This window comes from Parasteatoda tepidariorum, chromosome 9 (assembly GCF_982258835.1).
Source record: "Parasteatoda tepidariorum strain Cologne lab strain chromosome 9, Ptep-v5.0, whole genome shotgun sequence".
Taxonomy (NCBI): Eukaryota; Metazoa; Arthropoda; class Arachnida; order Araneae; family Theridiidae; genus Parasteatoda; species Parasteatoda tepidariorum.
Window position 1 is genome coordinate 17910748 of NC_141763.1, and position 24392 is coordinate 17935139.

At 29.9% G+C, this 24392-nt stretch overlaps 1 protein-coding gene across 1 annotated transcript in view; it reads left to right on the top strand.

Moving 5' to 3' along the window:
* LOC107441782 (major facilitator superfamily domain-containing protein 12) overlaps window positions 1–24127 on the top strand; it is a 46563-nt gene extending 22436 nt beyond the window's left edge. Inside the window, exons 7-12 of the mRNA XM_043054356.3 lie at window positions 7241–7333; window positions 11093–11185; window positions 13614–13793; window positions 15093–15181; window positions 21231–21367; window positions 23246–24127. Coding sequence (XP_042910290.2) covers window positions 7241–7333; window positions 11093–11185; window positions 13614–13793; window positions 15093–15181; window positions 21231–21367; window positions 23246–23337 — 684 coding nt within the window. The 3' untranslated portion in view covers window positions 23338–24127. The remainder of the gene's footprint in view (window positions 1–7240; window positions 7334–11092; window positions 11186–13613; window positions 13794–15092; window positions 15182–21230; window positions 21368–23245) is intronic.
* Window positions 24128–24392: the final 265 nt, after the last annotated feature.

The following is a 24392-nucleotide window of genomic DNA, read 5'->3' on the forward strand; positions in this document are numbered from 1 at the left end:
AGTTGTTCCTTTTGATGAAATGGAATATTTTTGCTACGAATTTTTATTTTCAGAATAAATAGCAGGCTTGCCAAAGTAATCATATATGGCAGTACTTTTACTTTCGTTACTTGTACCGCCGGTACAAGTAAAAAGTACGTACTTTTACTTGTACTTCGTTACTTTTTAAATTTAGTACTTTTACTTGTACTTTCGTTACTTTTTTAGGGAAAAAGTACAAGTATTTGTAACGGAGATGTCGAATGAAATCGTTACTTTTTTCTAAAACTCGGTCAGCTTTCTAAAAATAAAAAATAAAAAAATGCTTTCGAAATGCAATTATTTTGAAAAATGAATAAAAGTATTAATTAGCAAGTTATTTTCATTTATTTTCGAGTTTTATGCATTTGTTTAATAAAATTTTAAAAAAAAATGATGGATTTTGTTATTACGTTTTTAAATTTTCTTTTTGAACTCACTAGTAATACATTTTTGTCTTAATACATTTTTTACTAAATGCATTTTTACCTAGTACATTTTTTACTAAAATTATGTTTATGCCCGACCTTGTCAAACAACGCCCAGTCAAATCTCTAAGAACTTCAGAACTATTTGTGCTATTGTAAACTATTATAATTACTATTTTAACTCTTGAAAACTCGAAGGTATTAATTTAGCCGCTGATACTAAAATTCGTTTACAAATTTTACTTATTCCGTTAGGTAGAAATGTTCGGAAAATGATTTTCTCGCATGACTTCAGCATTAGCCATTGTTACAAATAAAACTGTAGACTGTTCTGTTTCAACTTATACTGCACATTCAATTATTTTTTACTAGCTCAAAGATCACAAAGCTATCTGAAACCCCGTGTTTGCTTTGTTTATGTTTGTGCTTTTAAAACACGTTTCTATAGAGTAAAAAAATTTTAAATCAATGGTAATTTAAATAAATAAAAATAATAAACTAAAATCAATAGATAAAATTTCTTTTTCGTGCTAAGCCATAAAAAGTTTGATATTACAATTATATTTGATTTTAAAATTATATTATACGATTATATTATAAAATTATATTATGATATTCTTCCGAATTTAAAAATAAATTAATGTACATAGCTTTCAAAATTGAAAATAATTAAATAAATAACAACAATTTTGCAAAAACATTAAAGAACATAAGAATATTATTCAATAAAATTTTAGGTTACTTTGAATTTTCGATTTCCTAGAAATGTACTTTTAAATCGTTACTTTTTTTGTTTAGTACCTGTACTTTTACTTGTACTTTTTACTCGTTACTTTTTAAAATAAGAACTTTTTACTCGTTACTTTTTTTAAAAATACTTGTACTTTTACTCGTTACTTTTTAAAAGTAACGTTGCCATATATGAAAGTAACTAATTTAAAAAAAAAGTAGTGAGAAAGTCATTTCACAATCAGCATTTGCGACTGCCTGGTACAAAATTTGCATTGAACGTCATTTCATTTCATTTCATTCATCATGCATTTCATTTTTCAAAAGCAATTTGATTTTGATTATTTTTGAAAAATTACTGTAAAAATATGTTTTAGTTTGTTTATACTACCAGTTAAATACATCTTCCAGTACCAGTTTGTTTTTATACCAGTCTGTTTTAAAAGACCCGAATTAGTGACAGGCTTGCGTTAGTATCCGACTTTGAAAAAATTGAGGAAATATTATTTCATTGTCAGCATTTACATCTGCCAGATGCAAAATTTTTGTTTTGATCGATCCTATTTCATTCACTAAGACTTTTAAATCATCAATGCATTATATTTTTCAAGAACATATTGGTTTTGATTACATTTGTAAAAAACTACTATTAAAATAATTTTGTTGTCTTCTTTTATAATAAAAAAAGTATGTTTATATGATTTATTGGTATATTTAATAATTAGCTTTTGAAGTTGTAATTTTAAAAAGCAACTTCTCCTAAGAAAAAATTTACATTGAAAAAAATAGACGTATTCAGTCAATGCATTTTGTTTTTCATTTAAGAACGTTTTAATTTTGATTATCTTTTAAAAACAAATGTTAAAATAATTTTGTTTTTATTTTTTTTGAAAAAAAGTGTGTTTACAAGATTTATTGGTAAATTATATATTTAGTTTAAAAATTTTTTAATACTACAAAGCGACTTTTTCTAAAAAACAATTAAGGGTGATAGAAATCGTATTCAGTCAGTGCCTTATGCCTTTCCTTTGAAAAAAACATTATGTTATATTTAATAATTAGTTTTGCTTTTTCGATAATTTTGTTGAGATTTTTCAGAAAGAAAAAAGTGTGTTCATAAGAGTTATTGGTAAATTATATAACTTAAATTTTTTTTAATTCTACGAAGCTACTTAGTCTAGAAAAAATTCAGGCTAAAAAAACATCGCATTAAGCCAATGCATTATGTTTTTCTTTCAATAACATTCTTATCTTAATTATCTTAGAAATAATTAATTTAAAAATAATTTATTGCGATTTTTTTGAAAAGAAAAAAGTGTATTTAGATGATTTATTGGTAAATTATATAATAAGTTTAAAAATTTTTTAATTCCACGAGGTAACTTTTTCTGTGTAATAAATCAGTTAGGAAAAAAAATGTCGTATTCTTTATCAATCGAAGAACTATCTAAAAAAAGATATTTTTGAAGGTCATATTTACAAAAATGTATTTGTTTGACGTTTATTGCAGTCACGCAAAAAACTAGAGACAGACAATTTAAGTGTTTACTAGTGACTAGAATTTTAAATTAAGCATGCAAATGGTTCGATATACTGGTTTTTAGTGAAACTCTTTTGCTTCATCGTATAATAAATGATTACGCAAAGTAATTTAGCTTTGTTTTTTCGTTTCCATTTTTTAGATTTAGTAGAAAAACTTCTTCAATAAAAAAAAATACTTCGGTTTTTTAAGCCACAAAAATTCAAATTTAAGGAAATAATTATTTTAATAGGCTGTTCAAATATTGCCTAAGCACCTAAAAGGGAAGGGGCCTGTGATTTGCATCGATGGGGTTGAGGAGGCATGAGCAACGCTAGAATAAGTCAATAAAATCTCAATATATGACTTTTTTTAAAGAAATTTTTTTTATTTGTAATATTAACAAACAAATTAGGGAAAAAAAATATTCGCTTGAAAAGTTTCAAATTCAAAACGTTAAAAGAAAAAGGTCCAAAGAGAAAAATTCAGAGGTCATGAGTTTCGATCGCAATTTAAAAAAAAACATAAGATACCAAAAGAATACTCAATTCATAATTTTAAATTTGTTTTTATGTAATTAAGACAAAAATGTTCGTAAAAGTAAAGGGAACAAGAATTAGTGAAAACATGAATGAAAGAAAAATAAAAATAAAAAGATTTTAAAAAAAAAACAGGAATGAAACATTGGTTTGTTGCAACGATTGGAAACTTCTACATCATCATTAGCATTTATAAGGGTGCCTGCAGCCATTTACGCCCCTTTAGATTGGAAATTTCAAAAAGATAATAAAATTGTCAAGATCTGTTCAAGACATTTTATGTCATACGTAACCACTTAAAATTATTTTTCGAGTTAATGGAAATACATTAAGTTACCTAGGAAACGCTTTTCAGACACTCAAGTGGTAGCTAAACTTAAGTAATTTCCGGTGTCGTTGAAAAAACTCAGCTACCTCTTTCTTTTTATTTATTCCAGGTTCTGGCAACACTGGGTAACGCAAGAATACTAGTACATGCATAACTTATGATATGAGTGTAGCTCTCTTAGAGAACAAAATCCATATTGTACTTACCTTAGTCATAAAATTCATCAGATCTAAATACGAGGGTTGTTTTTTTTTAAGTAAGGGCAATTTGAAAATAACAACCAAACGAATCGAACATTTTCAAGAAGCAAATTTATTTTCAGATTCTACATACGTTTCTCTATTTTTTCCCCCAACATAGTTGACAAGTTTGTTTGATTTGTTAAATTTGAACATTTTAAATTAACAGAATTGACCGTACAGTTTACCTATACAGCTGCAACTGAGCACAGTTGTCCACAAGGAATACCGAGACACGACACAAGCACTCGTTGCGACGCACGCGTCACCTATTAGTGTGCACAACAAAACCTTAATTTTAAAAATACTTTTTTTAAAAAATCCTCGTATTATTAAATATTTGTGGTCAGATAAATTCAGCTCCAACGAAAAAAAAAACGAGATAAAAAAGTTTTAAGCTGCATCGGAAATGTGATAAATTCCTTTTTTATTAACTGTATGCCAAATTGCTAAACTACATGGTTTTAACCCCTTAACAGTGACATATATTTCAGAAAAATTGGACCAAAAATAGAAAATTTTTCTGACTGTTTAAATGTGTTCTTTATATTGTTATAAAAGTTATAAAATGGTTTTTTATTACAAAAATGAAATTTTAAATGCAATAACTACTGTATTTATAATTTTTACATGCGCATAAAAAACTAATGGATTACACACACATCTTATTCAATTAGAGAAAAATTAAACAGTTTTTTGAAGCTAAATATAACTAATATAATCTATTATATATAATTCTCTTACGTGGCTCCCAAATTTTGGCTGTATTTCTTTTCCGCCAGTGGCAACGTTTGCTTTGTTTACGTTTTGAAAACATCAAAGCATTCTGCCTTTTAATGATGTGTTTCTGATCTAATATATATAATTCTCTTACATGGCTCCCAAATTTTGGCTGAAGTACTTTGTACAACTGAATAAAATTCTTTTCACAACACTTAAATATTTACTTTATTTTCTTCATATATCAGTCGGCAAAGAATTCTGTTAGGTTAAAAAACATTTCGCTAAAAAAATAACGAATTCTAACAGAAATAAAAATAAACAACTTAAAAATTAAAATGCTGTTGCCAGCCATAGAATTTTTTGAAAGTTAACTTAATAAATCAAAATGACATAGAATCGCAACTAGATCAAAATTATGATACCTGAGCGCTTGACATAACAAATCCTTCTATTCTATAAGTGTTGTATCGCCAAATGCCCAAATTAACAATTGTGTTTTTAAAGAAATTCTATAAAAAGCTTTAAATAAACAACCTACTTCTACAACTGCTTCTTGAAGAACTTGGCTCATTGATTAAAAATATTGTTTTAATTTTACAGTACTAACTTTACTTCTACTTTCTTTATTGCTATGACCCTCTTTCATTACATTTTACAACTTCATGCTAAATTTGAGGAATTTAAGTTGTTTTGTGGTTGAATACTGACATTTAGAAATGTGTACATAAAAAAAGTAATATTTAGAGGTTAAGAGTTTGCATCAGAAAAATTTGAATTGTTGACATTGAATTTAACAATGGAAACAATCGTTTTTGTGAAAAATTGAATTGTATTGTTGACATCAAAACTAAAAATATTGTGTTTCAACTTAACAATACTACCTTAATTTATACTTTAGAATTGCCTCGGAGAAATTTGAATTGTTAGAAATGACTTAAGCAAAAAGTTTTATTTTAACTGACAAATACTATATTATAATTTAAACTTTTTCTCTGACTATACTCATTTTCTTACTCTTTTTTTTGTTTTTTATGCATTTTACATTTCTGTGATAAAATAAAAAACTTTTAGTTGTTCTGCTTCTGAACACTGATGAAAACACATAATGATGAGCTTCATCAACAATCAAAAATATATACATTTATTTTACAAATTCCATATTATTAGGGTGGCGCCCTTCAGAGAATTAAAAATGCAAAATTATCTTCATTCTATTTACGCCGGATGTAAGCCGATGCTTTACATCCGGCGTTCAGTGGCAGACTACTATTTCATACTGTTTTACAACACATGGCTTTAGCCCTCTGGTGGAAAGACTTTGAAACAAAACTTACAACAGTTACTTTTCTCAACAACTGAAATTTAGAGTAGTGTGATTAAGAAAAATATGTGAATTGTTTGCAATTTCAAATTAATGTTGAAATGTACAGGTTTAGAATTTTCTACAGTGAAAAGTTTTCGGAACTTCAGTATTCAAAAAGGTATACAAAAGCTAGACGTTCAGAGCGTATCCAATGAGCGAGCAAAGGGAGCAATGGATTGCGAAGCAATCCGAAATGAACTGCGAAAGCAGCTCCGGGGGTTGGTGAGCATTAGCGAGCAGGGGGCGAAGCCTCCTAGTATGATATAAAACACAACAATATAATTTTTAATACATAAATTTTACAAATCTTTTACAGCAGTGTTTCCCAAAGTGTGGCACGCGTACCCCCAGGGGTACGGGAACAGTTCAGCGGGGGTACGCTTTTTATACGAAATATCTTGCAACAAACGAAAATTTCAAAAAAATTTATTTAAAAGCAAAGCTAACCATGAACATTTACGATTATATATTTTTCTATTGACTATTTTTTGCGGAGTTAACAGTTAATAATTAGTGGTGTCAACAGCCAGTTGTGATTTTTAACTTTTGTGCAATTCTTTTATAGTAAAAAATACATTCATTTTTTTAATTAGTGGTACAAAGCGTTGCGAAAATTTTAGAAAGGGTACACAACTGTCATAAGTTTGGGAAACACTGTTTTACAGTATGGTATATTACCAAACCCCACACACATCCTTTCCTCTACTGAAGTCGTAATCGGTGATAACCTAGGACCACTATTTCCATCTTATAGTGAATTAAGTATTAAAACAGATTTTTATGTGTATAGATTTGAACGAATTTGACTATATTTATTTTAATGAACATTTAACAGTAATTACTGAAAAATGTAAAATACACACAAATTTAGATTTATTCTTAGACCAATAAAATTACTCTCTCAAATGAACATAAAGCACCAGTTAATAGTGAGGAGGCGTCCCTAGCGGCGCATGACTACATTTCCGGACATGGATTTCTATGGTATTCTCAATTTTTTTTATGTGGTATACCCTTCCTCCGAATTCATTAACGCCATGATGAGTCACCTTGTATATTAGTTTTGTTCAATAAAAGTAAAATTAATATTTATTTAGTAAAATTAAGTCTATAAAAGTAAAATTTTATTCCATAAATATATTGTTTACTTACATTTATTTAATAATAATTTCACCTTCGGCTCGTTTATTTTCATAAAATTCAACTTATTCAAAACAGTTTGAAATTTTTCATGTTTGAATGTACACTTGAAATGCTTTTATTTCTGGAATTACAGTAAAATTACATCCCGTCTTGTAGCCAATGATTGTCCCTTTGTATTGTCAAAAATTCTCATCCAATATTTCTTTTACAGGTTAGCTTATTGTACATGTTGACAAGATTGTTCCAAAACATGGGAATGGTTTTCATGCCTCTTTACTTACAAGAGTCACTCAAGGCTAACAGTGTAAGTTATTTATTTATTGCACGTTTGTTATCGTCCAATTGAAAGTCCCGCGAGCTTTCTACGATTTTTGGGAAAATTTCTTCGCTAGGTGTGTTTTAATGTAATACTGCGCTTTGTTTCATAAATTTGATTTAAATTTATTTTCCCCACCACTGCAACGCTTTTGTTTTTAATTGTCTACCACTTTATAAAATTGTTTCAAATAATTGGAAGTAGTTGTTGGTTAAATAAACTTCGACTCTTAATGTTTTAACCTCGGTCTTTGGATTCAAATAACTATAGAGAAAAAAAAAAAAGCTCGGGCTCTGAAGTTACACGAACATCGGTGGACTGAAATGGTGCAAAATATAGCAACAATTGTTACAGATTGTCGCTACGCATTTAATTTCGGAACATTTGAAAAAAACGCTATAAAAAATTTGAAAATTAAATATATAAATAAAAATGTAATACTTAAATTGGTAGCATTATTTAAACATAATTGTATTTTAAGATTAAACAGTGTTGAATGTCGAATATTTTCATTAAAACATAAATTCAGTGTTGTAACTGAGTCAAAAAAGTAAAAGGTTGGTATAATTTCATTTTATTAACCCTTTTGAAGACCGTGGTAAGTATACTTACCACCACGTTTTACCACTATTAATTTAGGTTTCCATTTTTCAATAATTTCAGCTTTTTTGAAGTGAGTTTGAATAAAATTGACAACCATTTGTCACTTTTAAAAAACGTTTAAAAGTTATAAAATACATAATTCCTTTTGAAGTTTGCAGCATTTAAGGAATTTATTTTATAAATAAAGAAAAATAAAAGTCAGTAAGTTCCTAATAGGTCATGTTAAATATATTTACCACCAAAAAAATAGCATTTTTATAAACTAAATAAGTTTTTTTTCTTCTTAATATCAATTCTTAAAACAATTTCAATTCCAAAAATACTTTAATTTACCTTTACTAGAAATAAAGGGCCCATTAAAGGGTTAATATCTCAATTTAACAATTTATTTTCTGCCGCACCATATATAGAATAATTTTTTTTTTAAATAAAGACACATAGGCACGAAGAATTCTCATAGATTCATTCTGTCCTAGAGCCATAAAAAGAGAGATATAACATTTTTCGTTTATTTTCGCCATATTTTGGATATAAAAATTACACGCGATATAAAAATTATAATGTTGTTTTTTTTAAATTAAAGTAGAAGTTAAGAGTTTTGCTAGACATAATTAAAATTAAAACTTTTGCCTGATAGCTTAAGGCCCTGTGGCAGAATTGCGGCGACTTGGCGACATCGTCGCAGAACGTTACAAAGTTTTTGCAGAAAGATTTTTTATTTGGGATGGGCAAAAAATTGATTTTCCTTTGCGCATTATTTTTTGAAAGAAGTTTTTTTTTCGGCAAATTTTTTTTCTTCAAAGATGCTTTTCGTACGCATTAGAGGGGAAAGAAATAATAAAGATTTTTCTATTCTCATTTGGGATTTGAAAGAAAAAAAATCGGTAATGTCTGTCTTTCGCAAATTGATGATATAAAATAAAAAACCGAAATCGCAAAAGTTTAAAACATAGTTTACTCTAGAAATGATGTTCTTTCTCTCTTTTTTCTTCTTTTCTTGAAAGAACACCATATTTTACATACTGATAAAGTATGACTGAGTTGTTTTTTTGTAACAAATTCAGATTTGTAGCAAGCAAACTAATCATTGCGATACATTTGCAACTTTCTTTTTAAATTTATTTGCAATCAAATTGATTCAATATTTTTAATATGATATTACACGCATGAAAAAGTTTAAAATGGCGCATTTGAGTCTTTATCGCTCACAACTCACACCGATTCCATCGCAAATTTATGTAGTGCTTTGATAATTTTGGCAATTATTGCTATGAATTTCCCCTTGGTTTTTTAGCGCTAAAAGTACCATAACCGATCAAATGACCGTTTAAGAACTTTTGAACTAAGAACCATCGCGAATTATTTAGCATTGAGTGAGTTCCTTGCGGTCAGGAGGCAGAGTGGTAGCTATGAGGGGGAATTGAAGCACCTTGTTTGAATAAATAAAAATATTGAAAATAAAAGAAAGCAGCTTGCTTTAAACTATGTGTGGCTATAGAACTGGATGCAGGTTGATGGTCGACGTGGGGAAAAGCTTGATAGATCTTTCAATATTGTTGTTGTTGAATCTGATACTATTGGTGCATCTGTGATTAAGAAATTTGTCGAGGCCATTATTTATTTTGATGATTGTAAGGCGTCGGATGTATGCTATAGGTCTGAATTTTGTATCTTTTTTGTAGTTTTCGAAGGTGAATATTTGGTTGAAGTTAGCTGTATTGCATTTTATGGCTTCGTAGAAGTTATACACAAATCAGACTACTAAACAATTTGTAAAATATTTTACAAAGTGGTAGATAAACTGAAACTAAAACTTTTAGAATTTTTGATTGTTTTACTTGCAATTTCAAAGCTTCACCATAAAAGAGGTGGAACAAAGAGACTATTCGTGTGAACTTTTGAATAATTTGCAAGTAGAATGCAAAATAACTTTAAATCAAATTTACAAAATATAGAGTCATACATAACAAACCATAACTTAGACACTGGAAGACATTTTTCCTAAAAGTGCAGAAAGTTTTGTCTATTAAAATGTGAATGAGTATAGGGTTGCCAACTACTACGCTTTTTGTAAAATATTTTGTGGAGCTGTAGACAATTAAAAACGAAAGTTTTCAGAATTTTTGGTAATTTTGCCAAAATTTTGAAAGAGAGAAAGAGAGAGAGAGAGAGAGCTGGAACAATGTGGCGCCTTATATATGAACTCTTTAAGTAATTTAAGTGTAGTGGTGTGGAAAATAACTGTTAATCAAATTTAAAAAAAAAGAAAAGGATTTGAACATAAATTTAATTACCACTGGAAGATATTTTTCTAAAAAGCGTAGAAAGCAGGCAGCCCTTAGGGAGCACTGACTGGTAAAAGCAGGGTGGCAGCAGTCTGGGAAAATTGAAAAAGTGACGAAAAATATTTAATGAGTTTATCATAGATTTTAAAATCTTCATTCAGTCGTAAAATAAATATTTAACTTACAAATATGTTTGATCGATGGTAGTTATTTTTCTTGTTTCTTCGATCTTTTTTATTTTTATTTTTTGGGAATATGACTACCAGCAAGAGCCAGCGTTTTCTGTACTGATAATATAATACCGTAAAACGTACTAATACCATGTTAACCCCCAAAACAGACTTCCGCAAGTTGTTTGCACAAATAATACAATGAGGGTCGTGGTGACTCAAGGGATAGAGCGCTCGCCTCCCAATGAAGTGAATCATGTTGGAATCCCAGCCTTGGCTGGTCGATACGAATGCCGCACCCGGCTCACATCTACAACAGTGTTGACGTAAAATATACTCAGTGGTAGACGGATCATGGGTTAAAGTCCCTTTGCCGCCAGATTAACCATGGGAGGTTTTCGTGATTTTCCACTCCATGTAATGTAAATGCGGGTTAGTTTCATCAAAAAGTCCTCCACGAAGGCAAAATTTCTCCCAATACTTGATCCTGGAGTCCCCTTGTTTACTGGATTTGGTTTAAAATTTCAAAGCTATGAAGTTGAACATTGGTAGTCGTAATCCCCCCCCCAAAAAAAAAATACGTCAGCTGTTTAACGACTGTTATAAAATAAATTAAAATAATGAGAGTTAAACTTATAAGTATTTATTATGAAAAATTGAACTTATGGTGCTAATCTGTATCGTTTCAGGATTTTATCGCTAAGATTCCACTAGTGATGAATATAAGTGGATTTGTAGTCTCCTGTACACTTCCTAAATTTTTTAGAGTCTTGAGTAAAAAAGTAAGTTGTTACAAAGTTTTAAACGTTTTTAAATTTCATATAAAACAGTAGTATTGAAAATTATAATTTATTTCGTTAGCATCTTTCAACATCGTTTCAGAAAATGCTTTTTTAAAAAGATGAAATTATATCTTCAAACAATAAAGTGAAGATTTCCTGACAAAAAGTTCTTTAAAAATCAATTACGAACAAATATTGATGGTATTTGTCGATCTTCTTAAACCTTATAAATACCTAGTGATTTAAAATTATTGAGATTAAAATTATTGGTGATTTAAAATTATTGGTGAAAGAAATTTTTAAAACAAAATTTAAGTTTTTATAATGAGAAAGAAATGTTTAAGAAAAATCTGCAGATATTTGAAAGAAAATGGGATTTTCTCTCAAAAACTCATAAGATAATTGCTTGCTTAGCTATTATTTCGGAGAAACAAAATATTAATATCTACTGTGAAATACAGAGGTTGGACAAAAATATGGAAATTCATCTATTTTAAATGTATGTAAACAATTTTACTTTTAGAATCGAATGTTTTTGAAAAACAGTTGGCATGATACCCAAGTCACAATTTTTGATGGTTTTCCATTGATGGACCAACATAATCTTGATAGTAACCATCAGTAATTCCATCATGAACCCTTATATTTTTTGATAGTAACCAACATAAGTAACCATCACTCCAATAGACTGATTTACGATAGTCCAACTTAAGTAACCATCACTCCAATAGACTGATTTACGATAGTCCAACATAAGAATAGCAGCTTGTTTTGATGGGTTGTTCATGTTAAACCAGCAGAAATTTCCATCATTGATTCTTAGAAATCAAATCTTGGAATTGTCATGAACCACCATCTCCTCAACGTAGCAATTCGGTCTGATTTATGATGGGCTGAACCAACTGCTGAACCAACAAGAATTCCCATTAAATCATCATGGAAATGTTTCGTTGGAACTATCATGGATCTTCATGAATTGTCGGTTCTTGAGAATCAAATTCTCTTGCTGGTTAACCATCAAAGTATTAAAGTAGCAATTTCCATCATGAAATGATGGAAGTTTGTTGGTATACCAAACACCATGAGCACAGAATGGAAAATGTTGGATGACGGTGACCATCAAATGAAGTTGAATCATCAAATGAGGTTGGACCATCATGAAACGTACTGAAAACAACATGAACCATCAAAAGTTTTTGATGGGACCATCAGGAATTTTGTCTTCGGATTTTAGAAATGGTCATTTTTCCCCATGCAAAAATAAAATTTATCAAAATGAAGAAAGGAAGTTTCTAACCTTTTTCTGGCTTTAATACTAGCAATTTAGAAATTATTTTATTAAGTTGAGATATTTATATAAGAATGCTTTTAAAATTATAACTTCCTGCTTTCATTTTTTGTCGATGCAAATTTTGCTTGAGTGAAAAAGATGCCATTTCTAATAATTATTCTTTATTCAGAAGTATCGCATTTTTTGTAAAGGAAAGCTTCAATCATGATCTTTCAAACTATGCCAACAGTTTTGCGGCATAAAGCCTTTCTAAACATTTTTGCTGATAAAAGAAAGATGGCTTACTTGAATTAGTATGGAAGTGTTTCCATATTTTCATCCAACCTCTCTATTAGTATGGATTAAAACGTTATTCATTAATATTTTATACTTGGTTTAATATGATTAATGTGACTGATGCGGACGCCTACGTTGAAAGGCCCTGAATAACAACATTAAAAAAATCAGAATTTCAAAAACATTTTCTGACCAAGTGTTTCAATTAATCTCAACATCCCAAATTCTACTTCAAGGTATAACTTAAATCTTTCCTGAACTATTTGGAGCTCTAGGAAAACAAAAGTACAATGCTCAAAATTTGAAATAATTTTAAACAGAGCAATATATTTATACATTTATAATCGATATAAGTTCATAAAATCAATAAACAACATGCTTAACTGTTAGCGCGCAACATGCTTAATTTTAAAAATAATTCTAGTTACTTTCATAAATTTCCTCCTTTGTTCACGTTATTATTTCATTTTTTTGAAGCATTGGTGCATTATAAAGAGTAAATTTTATCTCAGGATAATTATACATATTTCGAAATGCCTCTGTCATAAAGGAATGCATCCTGAAGAGAACCTTAGCATTTATTTCATTTTATTATATTTCTATTTCCATTACGCCATGTTATTATATATTTCTATTATACCATGTTATTATATATTTCCATTATATGTTATAAAGAGTAATATTACGCATTATAAAGAGTAATTTTTATCTTAGAATAATTATTCTTTATACAGAAATATCGCATTTATTGTAAAGGATGTGTCCTGATGAAGATCTTTGCGCTTTCCCAATCTTTCCTTGTTTTCTTCCTTGTGTTTATATATATATCCTGCTCTAATGAGTGCTGATACGATTTTGCAGGTGACATTCTTAGCTGGAACTGTTCTTGCAGTCGGTGGATGTGCTTGGATCTCCGTAGGTGAGGGGGACAGTTTCTGCAGTCAGGGGATATATGGTGTGGGTGTGATGCTCGGGGCTGCCGCTTCAATGCTCATTGTTAGTTCTCTCTCCTTCACGCACGATCTCATAGGCACCAGCTCAGTAAGTACACACGAAATGTGCTGTAAATTTTCAAAATAAAAGCAATGTTTTTATTCCTTTAGGTTTTTATCCGCTCTTCTTCGTATTTAGCAAATTAAATATGGACATGGCAAAAATTGCGTTGTAAAGAAAGTTGACAGGCCACAAAACGCGCCTTTTTAGTGAACTAGAAGTTTTATTTAATTAAACTTATATACTTTATTTGTTAAATTTGAGATGGTAAAAGATCTACTTGAACTGCGAACAAAAACTGAATAATGATTGCAAGTTTTCCGGAACACTAGCGAGTTTTCTAAAAAAATTTTGGTGAAGGCCAGGGTCAATGCCAGCCTGCTGGGTCAGGGAAGAAGAAGAAAGGTTGATGAGATTATTAAGTTCCAGGTTAAAATTTAAAATGACATCTTTAAAAATGAAATTCCTACTAGTATTAAGGTAAATTAGTAACCAAAATTATAAATGTGGCAGATCTATGAGATCCACGTTATCCCAATGTGTTTATTACAAAGAAAATAATTGAAGAAATTAAAAACTATTGGAAATATTTTTGTAGTGCGGAAGCCACTATCAACTATTTTTCAGCATTAAAAAACTTAAGTACCACTTTTTGATTTTTTTTTTTCCGGGTGGTGGTGGCAACCCTCATAGAGTATTATTTGTGAAATCTCGATTTTTCTTAAAGATGTCGGGGAGATTGCTTCAAATGCCGGATTATATCATAATTACAACTTTGAAATTGGATAATCTCACTTCAAGAAGAAGAAGAGAACGGATATCCACACATGTGACCTATGACGTCAGTCGATCGTTTTTCAGCAAAATGGCGCGTTTAAGTTGAGCTAAGATTCTATCTAAAAGTTAGAATGCTAATTTACGTGAAGTTAAATAAATAAAGCGCCAAATGGCACATCGAATTTGTTAAAATGTAATTCTTTCTCGTATACGCTTTTAGTTAACTTAGATTTATTATTTGTTTATGTATCTTATTGTAATCGTGATTTATTTCTGTTTTGTGTACCTGCAATTTCGATGTTTATATAGTTTGTTTATGTTCCACGTGACTTTGTGCCTGTATTTGCGTTAAATAAGAAATATATAGTGAAAGAATTGAAATCTTTGCGAAAGAATAAAGAAGGTGTCACTTAGGAGAACTTATACTTGATAGGCTTAGCTTATTCGAAATTGAATGGAAAAACAGTTGCTAAAGTAAAGAAATGCCATAGGATTAAGATACCCGCACTACGTCACTTGCAGGCATCCCATTGTAAATTGTTTTCAGTAATAATGTTTTTTTTCTCATAGGAGAGTGGAGCTTTTGTGTATGGCTGTATGAGCTTTTGGGATAAAATCGCCAATGGTATTGCTGGAATGTTGGTCCAATATATACACTCGTAAGTTTCTATTTCATGATTTAATACAATAGTTACAAACTTGGAAGAGATATAGGGCAGATCATGAGGATTAAAAATTGTATAGCAATCCATGACCGGAAATATAATATCACACGTCCCTAGGGGTGCTTCCAGTAAATTAATTTTGGTGATTAGCTCACCAAGCCATTAAATTACAATATAAAAGCGATTTTAAAATTTTTTTGAAAGCAATTTTGATCAACAATTATTATATGTAAAGTTAACATAAATTTATAATAATTTAGATAAATAAAAATACAGCTTAAATGCGCATGAACAGGACGTTTATAATAAGAAAGTACCCCTATCGTCGTACGATGACGTCTACTGTCATGAGGTTGCTATGCTCTCCCCAATCTCTATGATGTGTCCTATCTCCTTTTTATTGTTTGCAACAGTTGAGCTGGATAACACAGTATAGCTCCAAATGTTTTGCTATGAATTTCGATTGAAACTTTTTACAAGTAATAAAAAGTATTTATTTTGGAATAGGAAATAATAGCTTAAAAAAATCACTAGTATAAGTATAAAATTTGCTAGTAACTCTTTCCCTTCTTTTATGAAAGCAAGAAACGTGTTATTAACTGTAAAAATTAACCTATTTATTAATTCGAATTCATTTGTAAGCTTATCCTAGCAAATGTAAAACGTGAGTCACTGGTAACGTATAAAAACAGCATTATTATGTTTGTAATAACTTATTAATTGCATTGATTTAAAACATTTCTATATGGGCAAAAAAAAGTCTTTCACAATAACTTTTGAACTAATAATCGGATTTTTACGTACTAGGACTTAATCTCAATAGTTCTATGGGGGGGACCTCAAATATGTTATATAATTAGTGAAGATCATATTTTAAGGTACGAAATCAGATATGAAAAGGTACTTTCCCTAAATAATTTTATCCTTTTTCTGACGAAAGTAGTTCAAATTCAACTGTAACCTGTTTGTAAATTTGTGATGTCTGTTCAACGTAAAAGGAATTATAAACCACTTATTCTATTGAGCACACTAACTTGCATAAATACAGACGAGCGACAAAATAATAGGAACACTTCTATACCTATGTAAACAATTTTTCTTTTGGCAACAAATGTTTTGGCAGATCTTAAAAAGCAAAACTGATGGTACGATTTGAAAGATCACGCTTGAAGCTTTTAGAAATGGTGGCCATGCAAAATTTGCATCCATCAAAATGAGCTTAGGAAGTTTAAAGCTGCCTTCCTTTTTTAATACCACTATAATTTTAAAAACATTCTGATATAAGTATATGGAATGAACTCAAAATTGCTGAATAGGGGTCGCTTCGCGACCCAGGTGCCCATTAAAATTAAAACACTAGGACTAGGACAAAATTGCTGGGTTTTCACGAGGTGGTACATGTGTTGCAGAATAATTCAGTGGTGAATGGGTGCATTAATTAAAGAAACCATAATTAATAACAAGTTTAATAATAAAACAATATGATACGAAAAGGGGCTCTCCAACAAGCCATCCAGTTCAAACCATTGCCTGCCACATAAGTGATTATAGAATTGTTGTGAGTGATTACAACGCCCTCTTCTGGTCAGGGAGAAATTCGTAACAACATGCGTAGCTCTTTTCTCTGAATTATCACTCCATTAATTTAATCTCAAATAAACACTCACAAATTAAAACACGGCAATTCATCGGCACCACGGTATGCGAGCAACCCAAATGGGTCGCAGCCTTGGGAACGATAAATTGGTACCTTTACAGAGATGCCAACTTGCTCCGGACAGCAAATATATATTTTAAAGTGGTAGTTTATCAATTGTAATTCTTGGTTTAATAAATTCAATTTTATAGATTTTTATCCACCACTATTTCTAAATAATTCGTAGGCTTATGTAATTCACCACTTTTTAGTACTTATGTCATGCTATGCCTTTTAAAAATCAATCAAAAATAGTCAAATATTCGCAAAATTTACTTTGTAGTTATTTACCGTTTTTTTAATTATTGTGGCGTGTCCGGAGCAGTTGGCATCTTTGAAATAGGGATATTACCAGGACGCTTGGGTCATCACTATAACAAGGTCACAACACTGTCGGTCACTGTGACTGAGTCACAGACAAAGCAGTTGCCGGACTATCTATCACTTATATAACCTTTTCTCTGTAGTTGACAGTTTTTGCTTTTTTTTCATTCTAGTGTAAATGTGTAATTAGATGTATATATTTTCTCCATTACTTTCTATTTTATTACACCAGAGTAAATGTTAATATTATTCTAACCCCTGTAAATATTATTATATTCTAATCTAGTTTAATTTCAATTATGTTTAATTTCCCATTGATTTCATTATATGTTCAACCGTCTGGTTTCGCAGTCATGACCTTACAATTTGGTACTTTGCAACCCCTCTCCCCCCAATTCTACTCCAACCTATTACAAAATCCGATTCTCCCCAATTCAAAAATCCGACGAATCAGTTAATGTCGCTTAGCGGCATCTCACTGAGATCTGAGCTACGTTTTAATGTTCAAAATTGCTAGCAAACTTGAGGGTAGTTTTCACAGAGTTCTCAATTTTTTTAAAAATTGGTAGCTAAAGTAAGATATATCTAGATGTTTTAGGCTATCAATAAATATTTTTTGATAGCTTAAAACATGGAATATAATATGGGTACAAAAATTAACTCGAGAATAACTTTGTAATTCACGAATAAAAGATAAATTTAAGTATTTTTCAGTAGTCATGAAAAATCTTATCTTATCTTGACCTAATTATAGAAAGTTATATATTTTAATTCCACCGTCGTTCTCAACATATCTCCGTAATTTCACAGACAGACGTTTTTTACAAATTTTTCAGTTTCTGCTCAGCAAAAAAAAAAAAAAATAAATAAAAAAAAAAAAAAAAAATTAACGACTAGAAAAAAAGCACTTAAATAGGAATACTATTCGAAAACTTATTACTAATTCGTCAAAATTTCGTTAATACCGCTAATGAAAACAATTTCGAAGTTTTGCGTTCATTGCTACAACAGATCGGCAAAAATAATAAAATTGAATGAAGCAGCCCCAATGATAACTGAGGTTACTCGATAAGTTATAAAACATTTTCATTATTTCATTATTTTATTATTTTACTAAATATGAAACTTTTATATTTATAATATAAGTGGTAGTATAGATTGTTAACTATTACAGACAATATTTCTACTGTAATTTCTCTTTATTCAAGGGTTTCACCCGCAAATATATATTTTTGGGAGGGGTCAAATCCCATTTTACCGAATGAAATTTCGAATTTGACCGAATCATAAATAACTATGTACTTCATTAGCTTCAATGAAAAACTATTTTGTTGCTAATATTTTCACTATATTTTAATTTTTTTCCACCAATATTTCCCCACCAATGATTAAACGACTTTAAACTTAATTAATTAATTTAAACTTAATTAAACTTGACTTGAAACTTGACTTTCATTTAATTAAACTTTAAACTTAATTAAAGGACTTTAAACTTAATCAATGAGATGCATTTGGTCAACTGGTAAGCCAATAAACAGTTCTGAGAAACTGGGGATCGATTCCCAGAACTTGAAGCCCTTTCAATTTCAGATTGATGGGTCAGATTGATGACCAGTTTGTCTGGGCAGTAAAGACTACCTGTGCACATTGCTGACCACATAGACATCATCAGCACTTGACATATTTTTGTTGTTGTTGTTAATTTACGTCGCACTAGAGCTGCACAATGGGCTATTGGCGACGGTCTGGGAAACATCCCGGAGGATGATCCGAAGACATGCCATCGCAATTTTGATCCTCTGCGAAGGGGATGGCACCCCCGCTTCGGTAGCCCGACAACCTGCGCGCGAAGTCGAGCACTTTACGGTAGCACAGTTTAACGAGGACCAATACCGCACACCCTCGGTCCCTACGCCGACTGATCCAAGTGGTCACCCACCCGTACACTGACCGCAGCTAGTGATGCTTGACTTCGGTGATCTGCTGAAAACCGTGTCTTAACGATCAGTCCACTGCGGGACTAACTATTACAGACAATATTTCAACTACAATTTCTCCTTATTCAAGGATTTCACAGGCAGAGGCCTCGCAAACTTATATTTTTGGGAGGAGGAATTCCCATTTTACCGATTTCGAATTTGACCTAATCATTAATAGCTATGTACTTCATTAGCTTCAATGAAAAACTATTTTGTTGCTAATATTTTCACTATATTTTAATTTTTTCCCACCAATATTTCCCTACCAATGATTAAACGATTTTAAACTTAATTATTATTGTCAATGAGATACATTTGGTCAACTGGTAAGCCAATAAACAATTCTAAGGAGCTGGGGGTCGATTCCCAGTCCCCGTCCTGTGCACAATGCTGGCCACGTAGACATCATCAGCACTTGACATATTGAAGGGCCCCAACCTCCAACAACAATGGGCTGTTACGAAAATGTCTCGCTTTCATTATAGTCAATAAAAATATAGATAATGAATCATTTGATAAATAAATGCAACATTAAATAAGTAAATAAATAATTGGCAGCTAACTTGAAAGTTTAATTCTTCACTATCACACGAATCGAAAAGTTGATAATTTAATAATCGGCAAATCTCCGGTTAGAAATTTAAAAAAATAGGTATCCAGAGAAAATCATGTTTTAAAATAAAAATATAGTTTTAGTAGTTAAACATTTAGAAAAAAATTATTAATAAAAAATTTGCGTAACTTACTAAAAATTGATTTATTTGTTGAATTTAAAAAAAATAAACCAGCATATAAATAGATTAATTAAAAGTGATTAGTTTAAAATTACTATGCTATAATTTGCAGTTCAAATTTATCATTACGTTTTTTTTCTAGTCTTTTTAAGGAATTTTCTTAGCGCCTCCCACCAATTTAATGGACTCACAATTTCTATCTGCACACAAGAATTTAAATTAACAAGAAGGTTCCGCTTCCAGCTCGCTAAGCCCCAAAATTTTGATACACTTCCCTTCAAGAGATCTTCTCACTCTTTTCTCCAAATTCTATTTAATATTCCCATTTTTATGCCTTGATATTTTCTATAGTTTATTATCATTATATTAAGGGCTACGCCCACTTCTATGTATGGCTCGGAGCTTTACAATTTAATTACTCCAAATAAATAAGAGATTTAAGCAAATTAAAAAGCATTGATCACACATATGGATAATTGACTGAATGTAAACAATAGCAAACCTCCTAGCTGGAAGAAATTCAGATAACTTCCTCTGTATCCCTCCGCTTATGTTATGCTTACGAAGCGATGTGTGAACCAGGCTTAATATTCTGGGAAGTTTTATTATTGTGATTTGTGTTTAAAATCACGCGTAAATTTTTTTTTACCATACATAAGAGTTTTTTGTAATTTATAAATTCAAACATGTCGTGAACAAATTTAACGTCTCAGCATAAATAAAAAGTAAGGTTAGCCAGGCTTTGAGTGTTATATCTTATTTGGCCATCCATTCCAAGCAGAAATTAATATGATGTTAAGTTTGACAAAGAATAAAATATAAATTAAACTGTAAAGATATTTGTTTTAGAGTTAAATATAAGTTTAACAAGTTCACGCCAGGAAAAGTGAAAATACTGGTAGAAGAACTATTTCAATATTAGATAATATTCGGGAGGAGTTAATCTATTCTCAACAGTAACAATTCACTGTAAGGAAATTTATCACGGCGGAGAAGCAATTGTATATAAAAATTGCATCCGTTAAAAACAATTGGTAGTTATGGATTTTTATTATTCCCGGAAAAAAACCAAAAAATGAAATTTATTGTTACCAGTTTTTACTCTGATGAGCTGCCAAGATGAGACAATCTAGCGTGACCCACCGGTGGGTCACTCCGACGTGAACGTGTTAAGAGACACGAAATAAAAGTAAGAACTGATATAAGATTAAAAGTTGGATTAGTTACCATTAATCAATGCAATCGTTCATTCGTATTATATTTTTACTTTCAATTTATAAGTTTAAATTTTGTGTTTTCGTCTTATGCAGTGAAACATGTCAAAACTGTGATTGGTTCTACAAAGATGTTATGTCGTACGGAGTTGGTGGTACTGCTATTCTTGCAAGTTTGGTGCTGGCAACGCTGCTTCCCGCTAATCTAGGAAAAAGAACATCCTCATACAATGGTAAGTAGGCTACTAATAGTTATAAATCGATCTAATAATTTCGCGCAATTATTTTTTTAAATTTATTCTCTCCACATCGTATCAAGATATAATGGATAGGAAGAAATAATTGTTCTAACTCGCATCCCTATGATTTTGATTCGAACTCAGAAGACAAAGCAACACTTTTGTCAAATATTATAGGTTTTCCACGGTCTAGGTAAACATGAGGAAATTTTACTACTGACCACTAACCAGTTGTAGCATTTTTTACGCGGGCCACTTTTACGAACATTTTTCCTGATTGAAAAGAATTTTTGATAATAGAAGTCATTTTTTGAAGCATTTCTTAAAATATGGAACATAACAAGGTTCATTTCTAGAATGAAGAATAATTTTTACGAAACAAGCTTGAAATAAAGTATAAATATTATAAATAATCATAATTATTCCATTTTTATCATACATATTATAAATAAACATAATTATTCCATGTTTATTTCACATATTATAAGTAATCATAATTATTCTATGTTTATTTTAGATATTGTAAATATTCATAATTATTCCATGTTTATTATACATATTATAAGTAATCATAATTATTCCATGTTTATTACATATTATAAATAATTATAGTTATTCCATGCTTATAATACATATTACAAATAATAATAATTATTCCATGTTAATTAAAAAAATAATGATTATATTAAAATGCACGTGGATGCATTTTCGACGAAAAAAGTGGCTTTTGGGTGATAATTAGTAGACAAATTTTTATTCGCCATTTGTTAAATTAAATCGCCATGTGACCGGTGGTGACCGCTAATTTTGTCCTATACCAGCCAGCCATTACAATTGCTGTAGCACGACGGTATTTCTACTTTTCAGTTGCAATTTTGATGACTAGTATAGTGGAAAGAAATTCTGAGGATATTAATTATATCCAAGAATTTTGAATATTGTGCTGACCTTTTGGGCTCTGGGGTGCAGAAGCAGTGTTCCAATTGGGTAGTCAGCCCAACGCGGAACCCCCAGTGTTTAGTTTCCAAGCCTGCTTGGTACTCATAATGAATAATCATTAATTTTAAATCGTGTATTTAATTGAGTGCGTTACAAAATGTAAATCTTTGCTTTTCATTTTAGTGGTAAAATAGTTTTAAAGTGCGAAATTTTACCTGTTACATAAGTAATTTTCATTTGCATATGTATCATTAAATTTTATGAAGAAAATTTCTGACTTCGCAGCTGATCTATATCAATTACGTTTCGCCCCACCCCCTTCAGCCAAGAAACGGACACACAAACTAATCTAAATTTGCTAAAATTGAACTGATTCAGCCTTTTAAATGTAATTATATAAATCTAACTTTAATTTATTTGTAAAATTTCTTGTATGATTAACTTCTTAGGAAGAAAACAAACGTTTCATATAAAAATTAACTGTTTATTTAGAATATAGTAGTATCTAATATTGATAAAATTGTCAAGTTTAGCATTTTTGAAGGCTTATTGTTTCATAAAATATGTGATTATTTAGCGTAGTGTTTGAATATAATAGATACTTTGAATTTTAAAAATGAGTTTTTAAGGTTGAAATAAAGTATAAAGGCTTACAGTTTTGAAATTTCGTTGGCTCAAGTCCTCTAGTCGGTTACATCTTATTAAGTTTTGGAGTTAATTTTTGTTTTGTTTTTGTCGAGAAAATTCTTTCTATCAGCCAATCACAGACTGTCACTCGAAGATTAGATATGGGGCCTCTAAACTTCGTTAATCCCATTTATTTACCTTAAGAAATGTTGCTTTGTGATTTGCATATAAAAATATTTTTACATGAAAATTATTATTATTATTATTCATCGATAGTTTTGTTTTGAGTAACTTTTTCTTTTTCAGAAATAGTTGATGTGACTCCAGAGCAAGAAAAAATTAACTACCGTTCAATTGACAAATGCACAGAAAGTACTCCAATTTTGCAAGAACGGTGAAACAATACTTAGGAATTTTAGAAGTACATGAAAACAAGGAAATGGAAATAAGACCGAGGGATTCGTAGTCAAAAAACTCTTAAGAAATCCCAGAAAGCAAATTAAAACTGTTTTTTTAATTTTAGTAGTTTTGTATACATAAAAATTGATTGTTTGATTTATTTTGTATTTTTTTAAAAAATGATCATTAAAACAAAAACAGGACTTTCCTTTGATGCAGAATTTTTATCAATACTAGAAATACTGAAACTTAGTATATACCTATATTGTCAAAAAACAGGCAAAATAACTGCATTGTAAAAAAATAAATGTGTAAAGAAATTTTTTAATTAACTTTTAATATTTTTTATATTATTTACAGGTATATAACAAGTTATTAGTAAATATTAACAATAAAAAAAATTTACTTCACTTGGAAGAAAAATAATTTATGCATTATTATTTGTGCATTTTTCGCAAATGAAAAAGCAGTTCAAAATCAATCCAACTGATTTCCTTGGGCAATCTAGTGTTAAACATATTTTTCATACTTTTTTTCGTTATTTTTTTTAAATTGCTCAAACGTGTAGTTGGATCGTGTATACATAGTAAATTTGCATTGTGTAAAATATTTTAAAAGACGTACAAACTATTTAAAAAAAAAAACAAGTGCTGTCCTTTGTTTATGGATATATTTAATAAAGTTGATTGATTAATAATTTTAAAGAATTTAATATTCTTAAGCATTGATGCTAAAATTGTTATATTTTTAGTGTTTAAACTGTTTAAATAAAACTGTTATGTATAAAAATGTAGTTTCGTTTATTTTTTAATCATTAATTTTTATACTCACGAATTACTTAGGAGAACAAATTTTTTGTTGCATTTACACAAGTATTTGGTCTAAACTACTTCGGGTGAGAGGATTTTAAATCTGAAATGATAAGTTTAGTTCCGAAAGCTACAGAATTTTTCAAATTGATATTTTTATTTTACTTTATTTTTTCCTGAATGAACAAGCTCATAAAGAACGTTTAAATTTCTATACATACATAAGTACTTATCTCCTCGTTTGA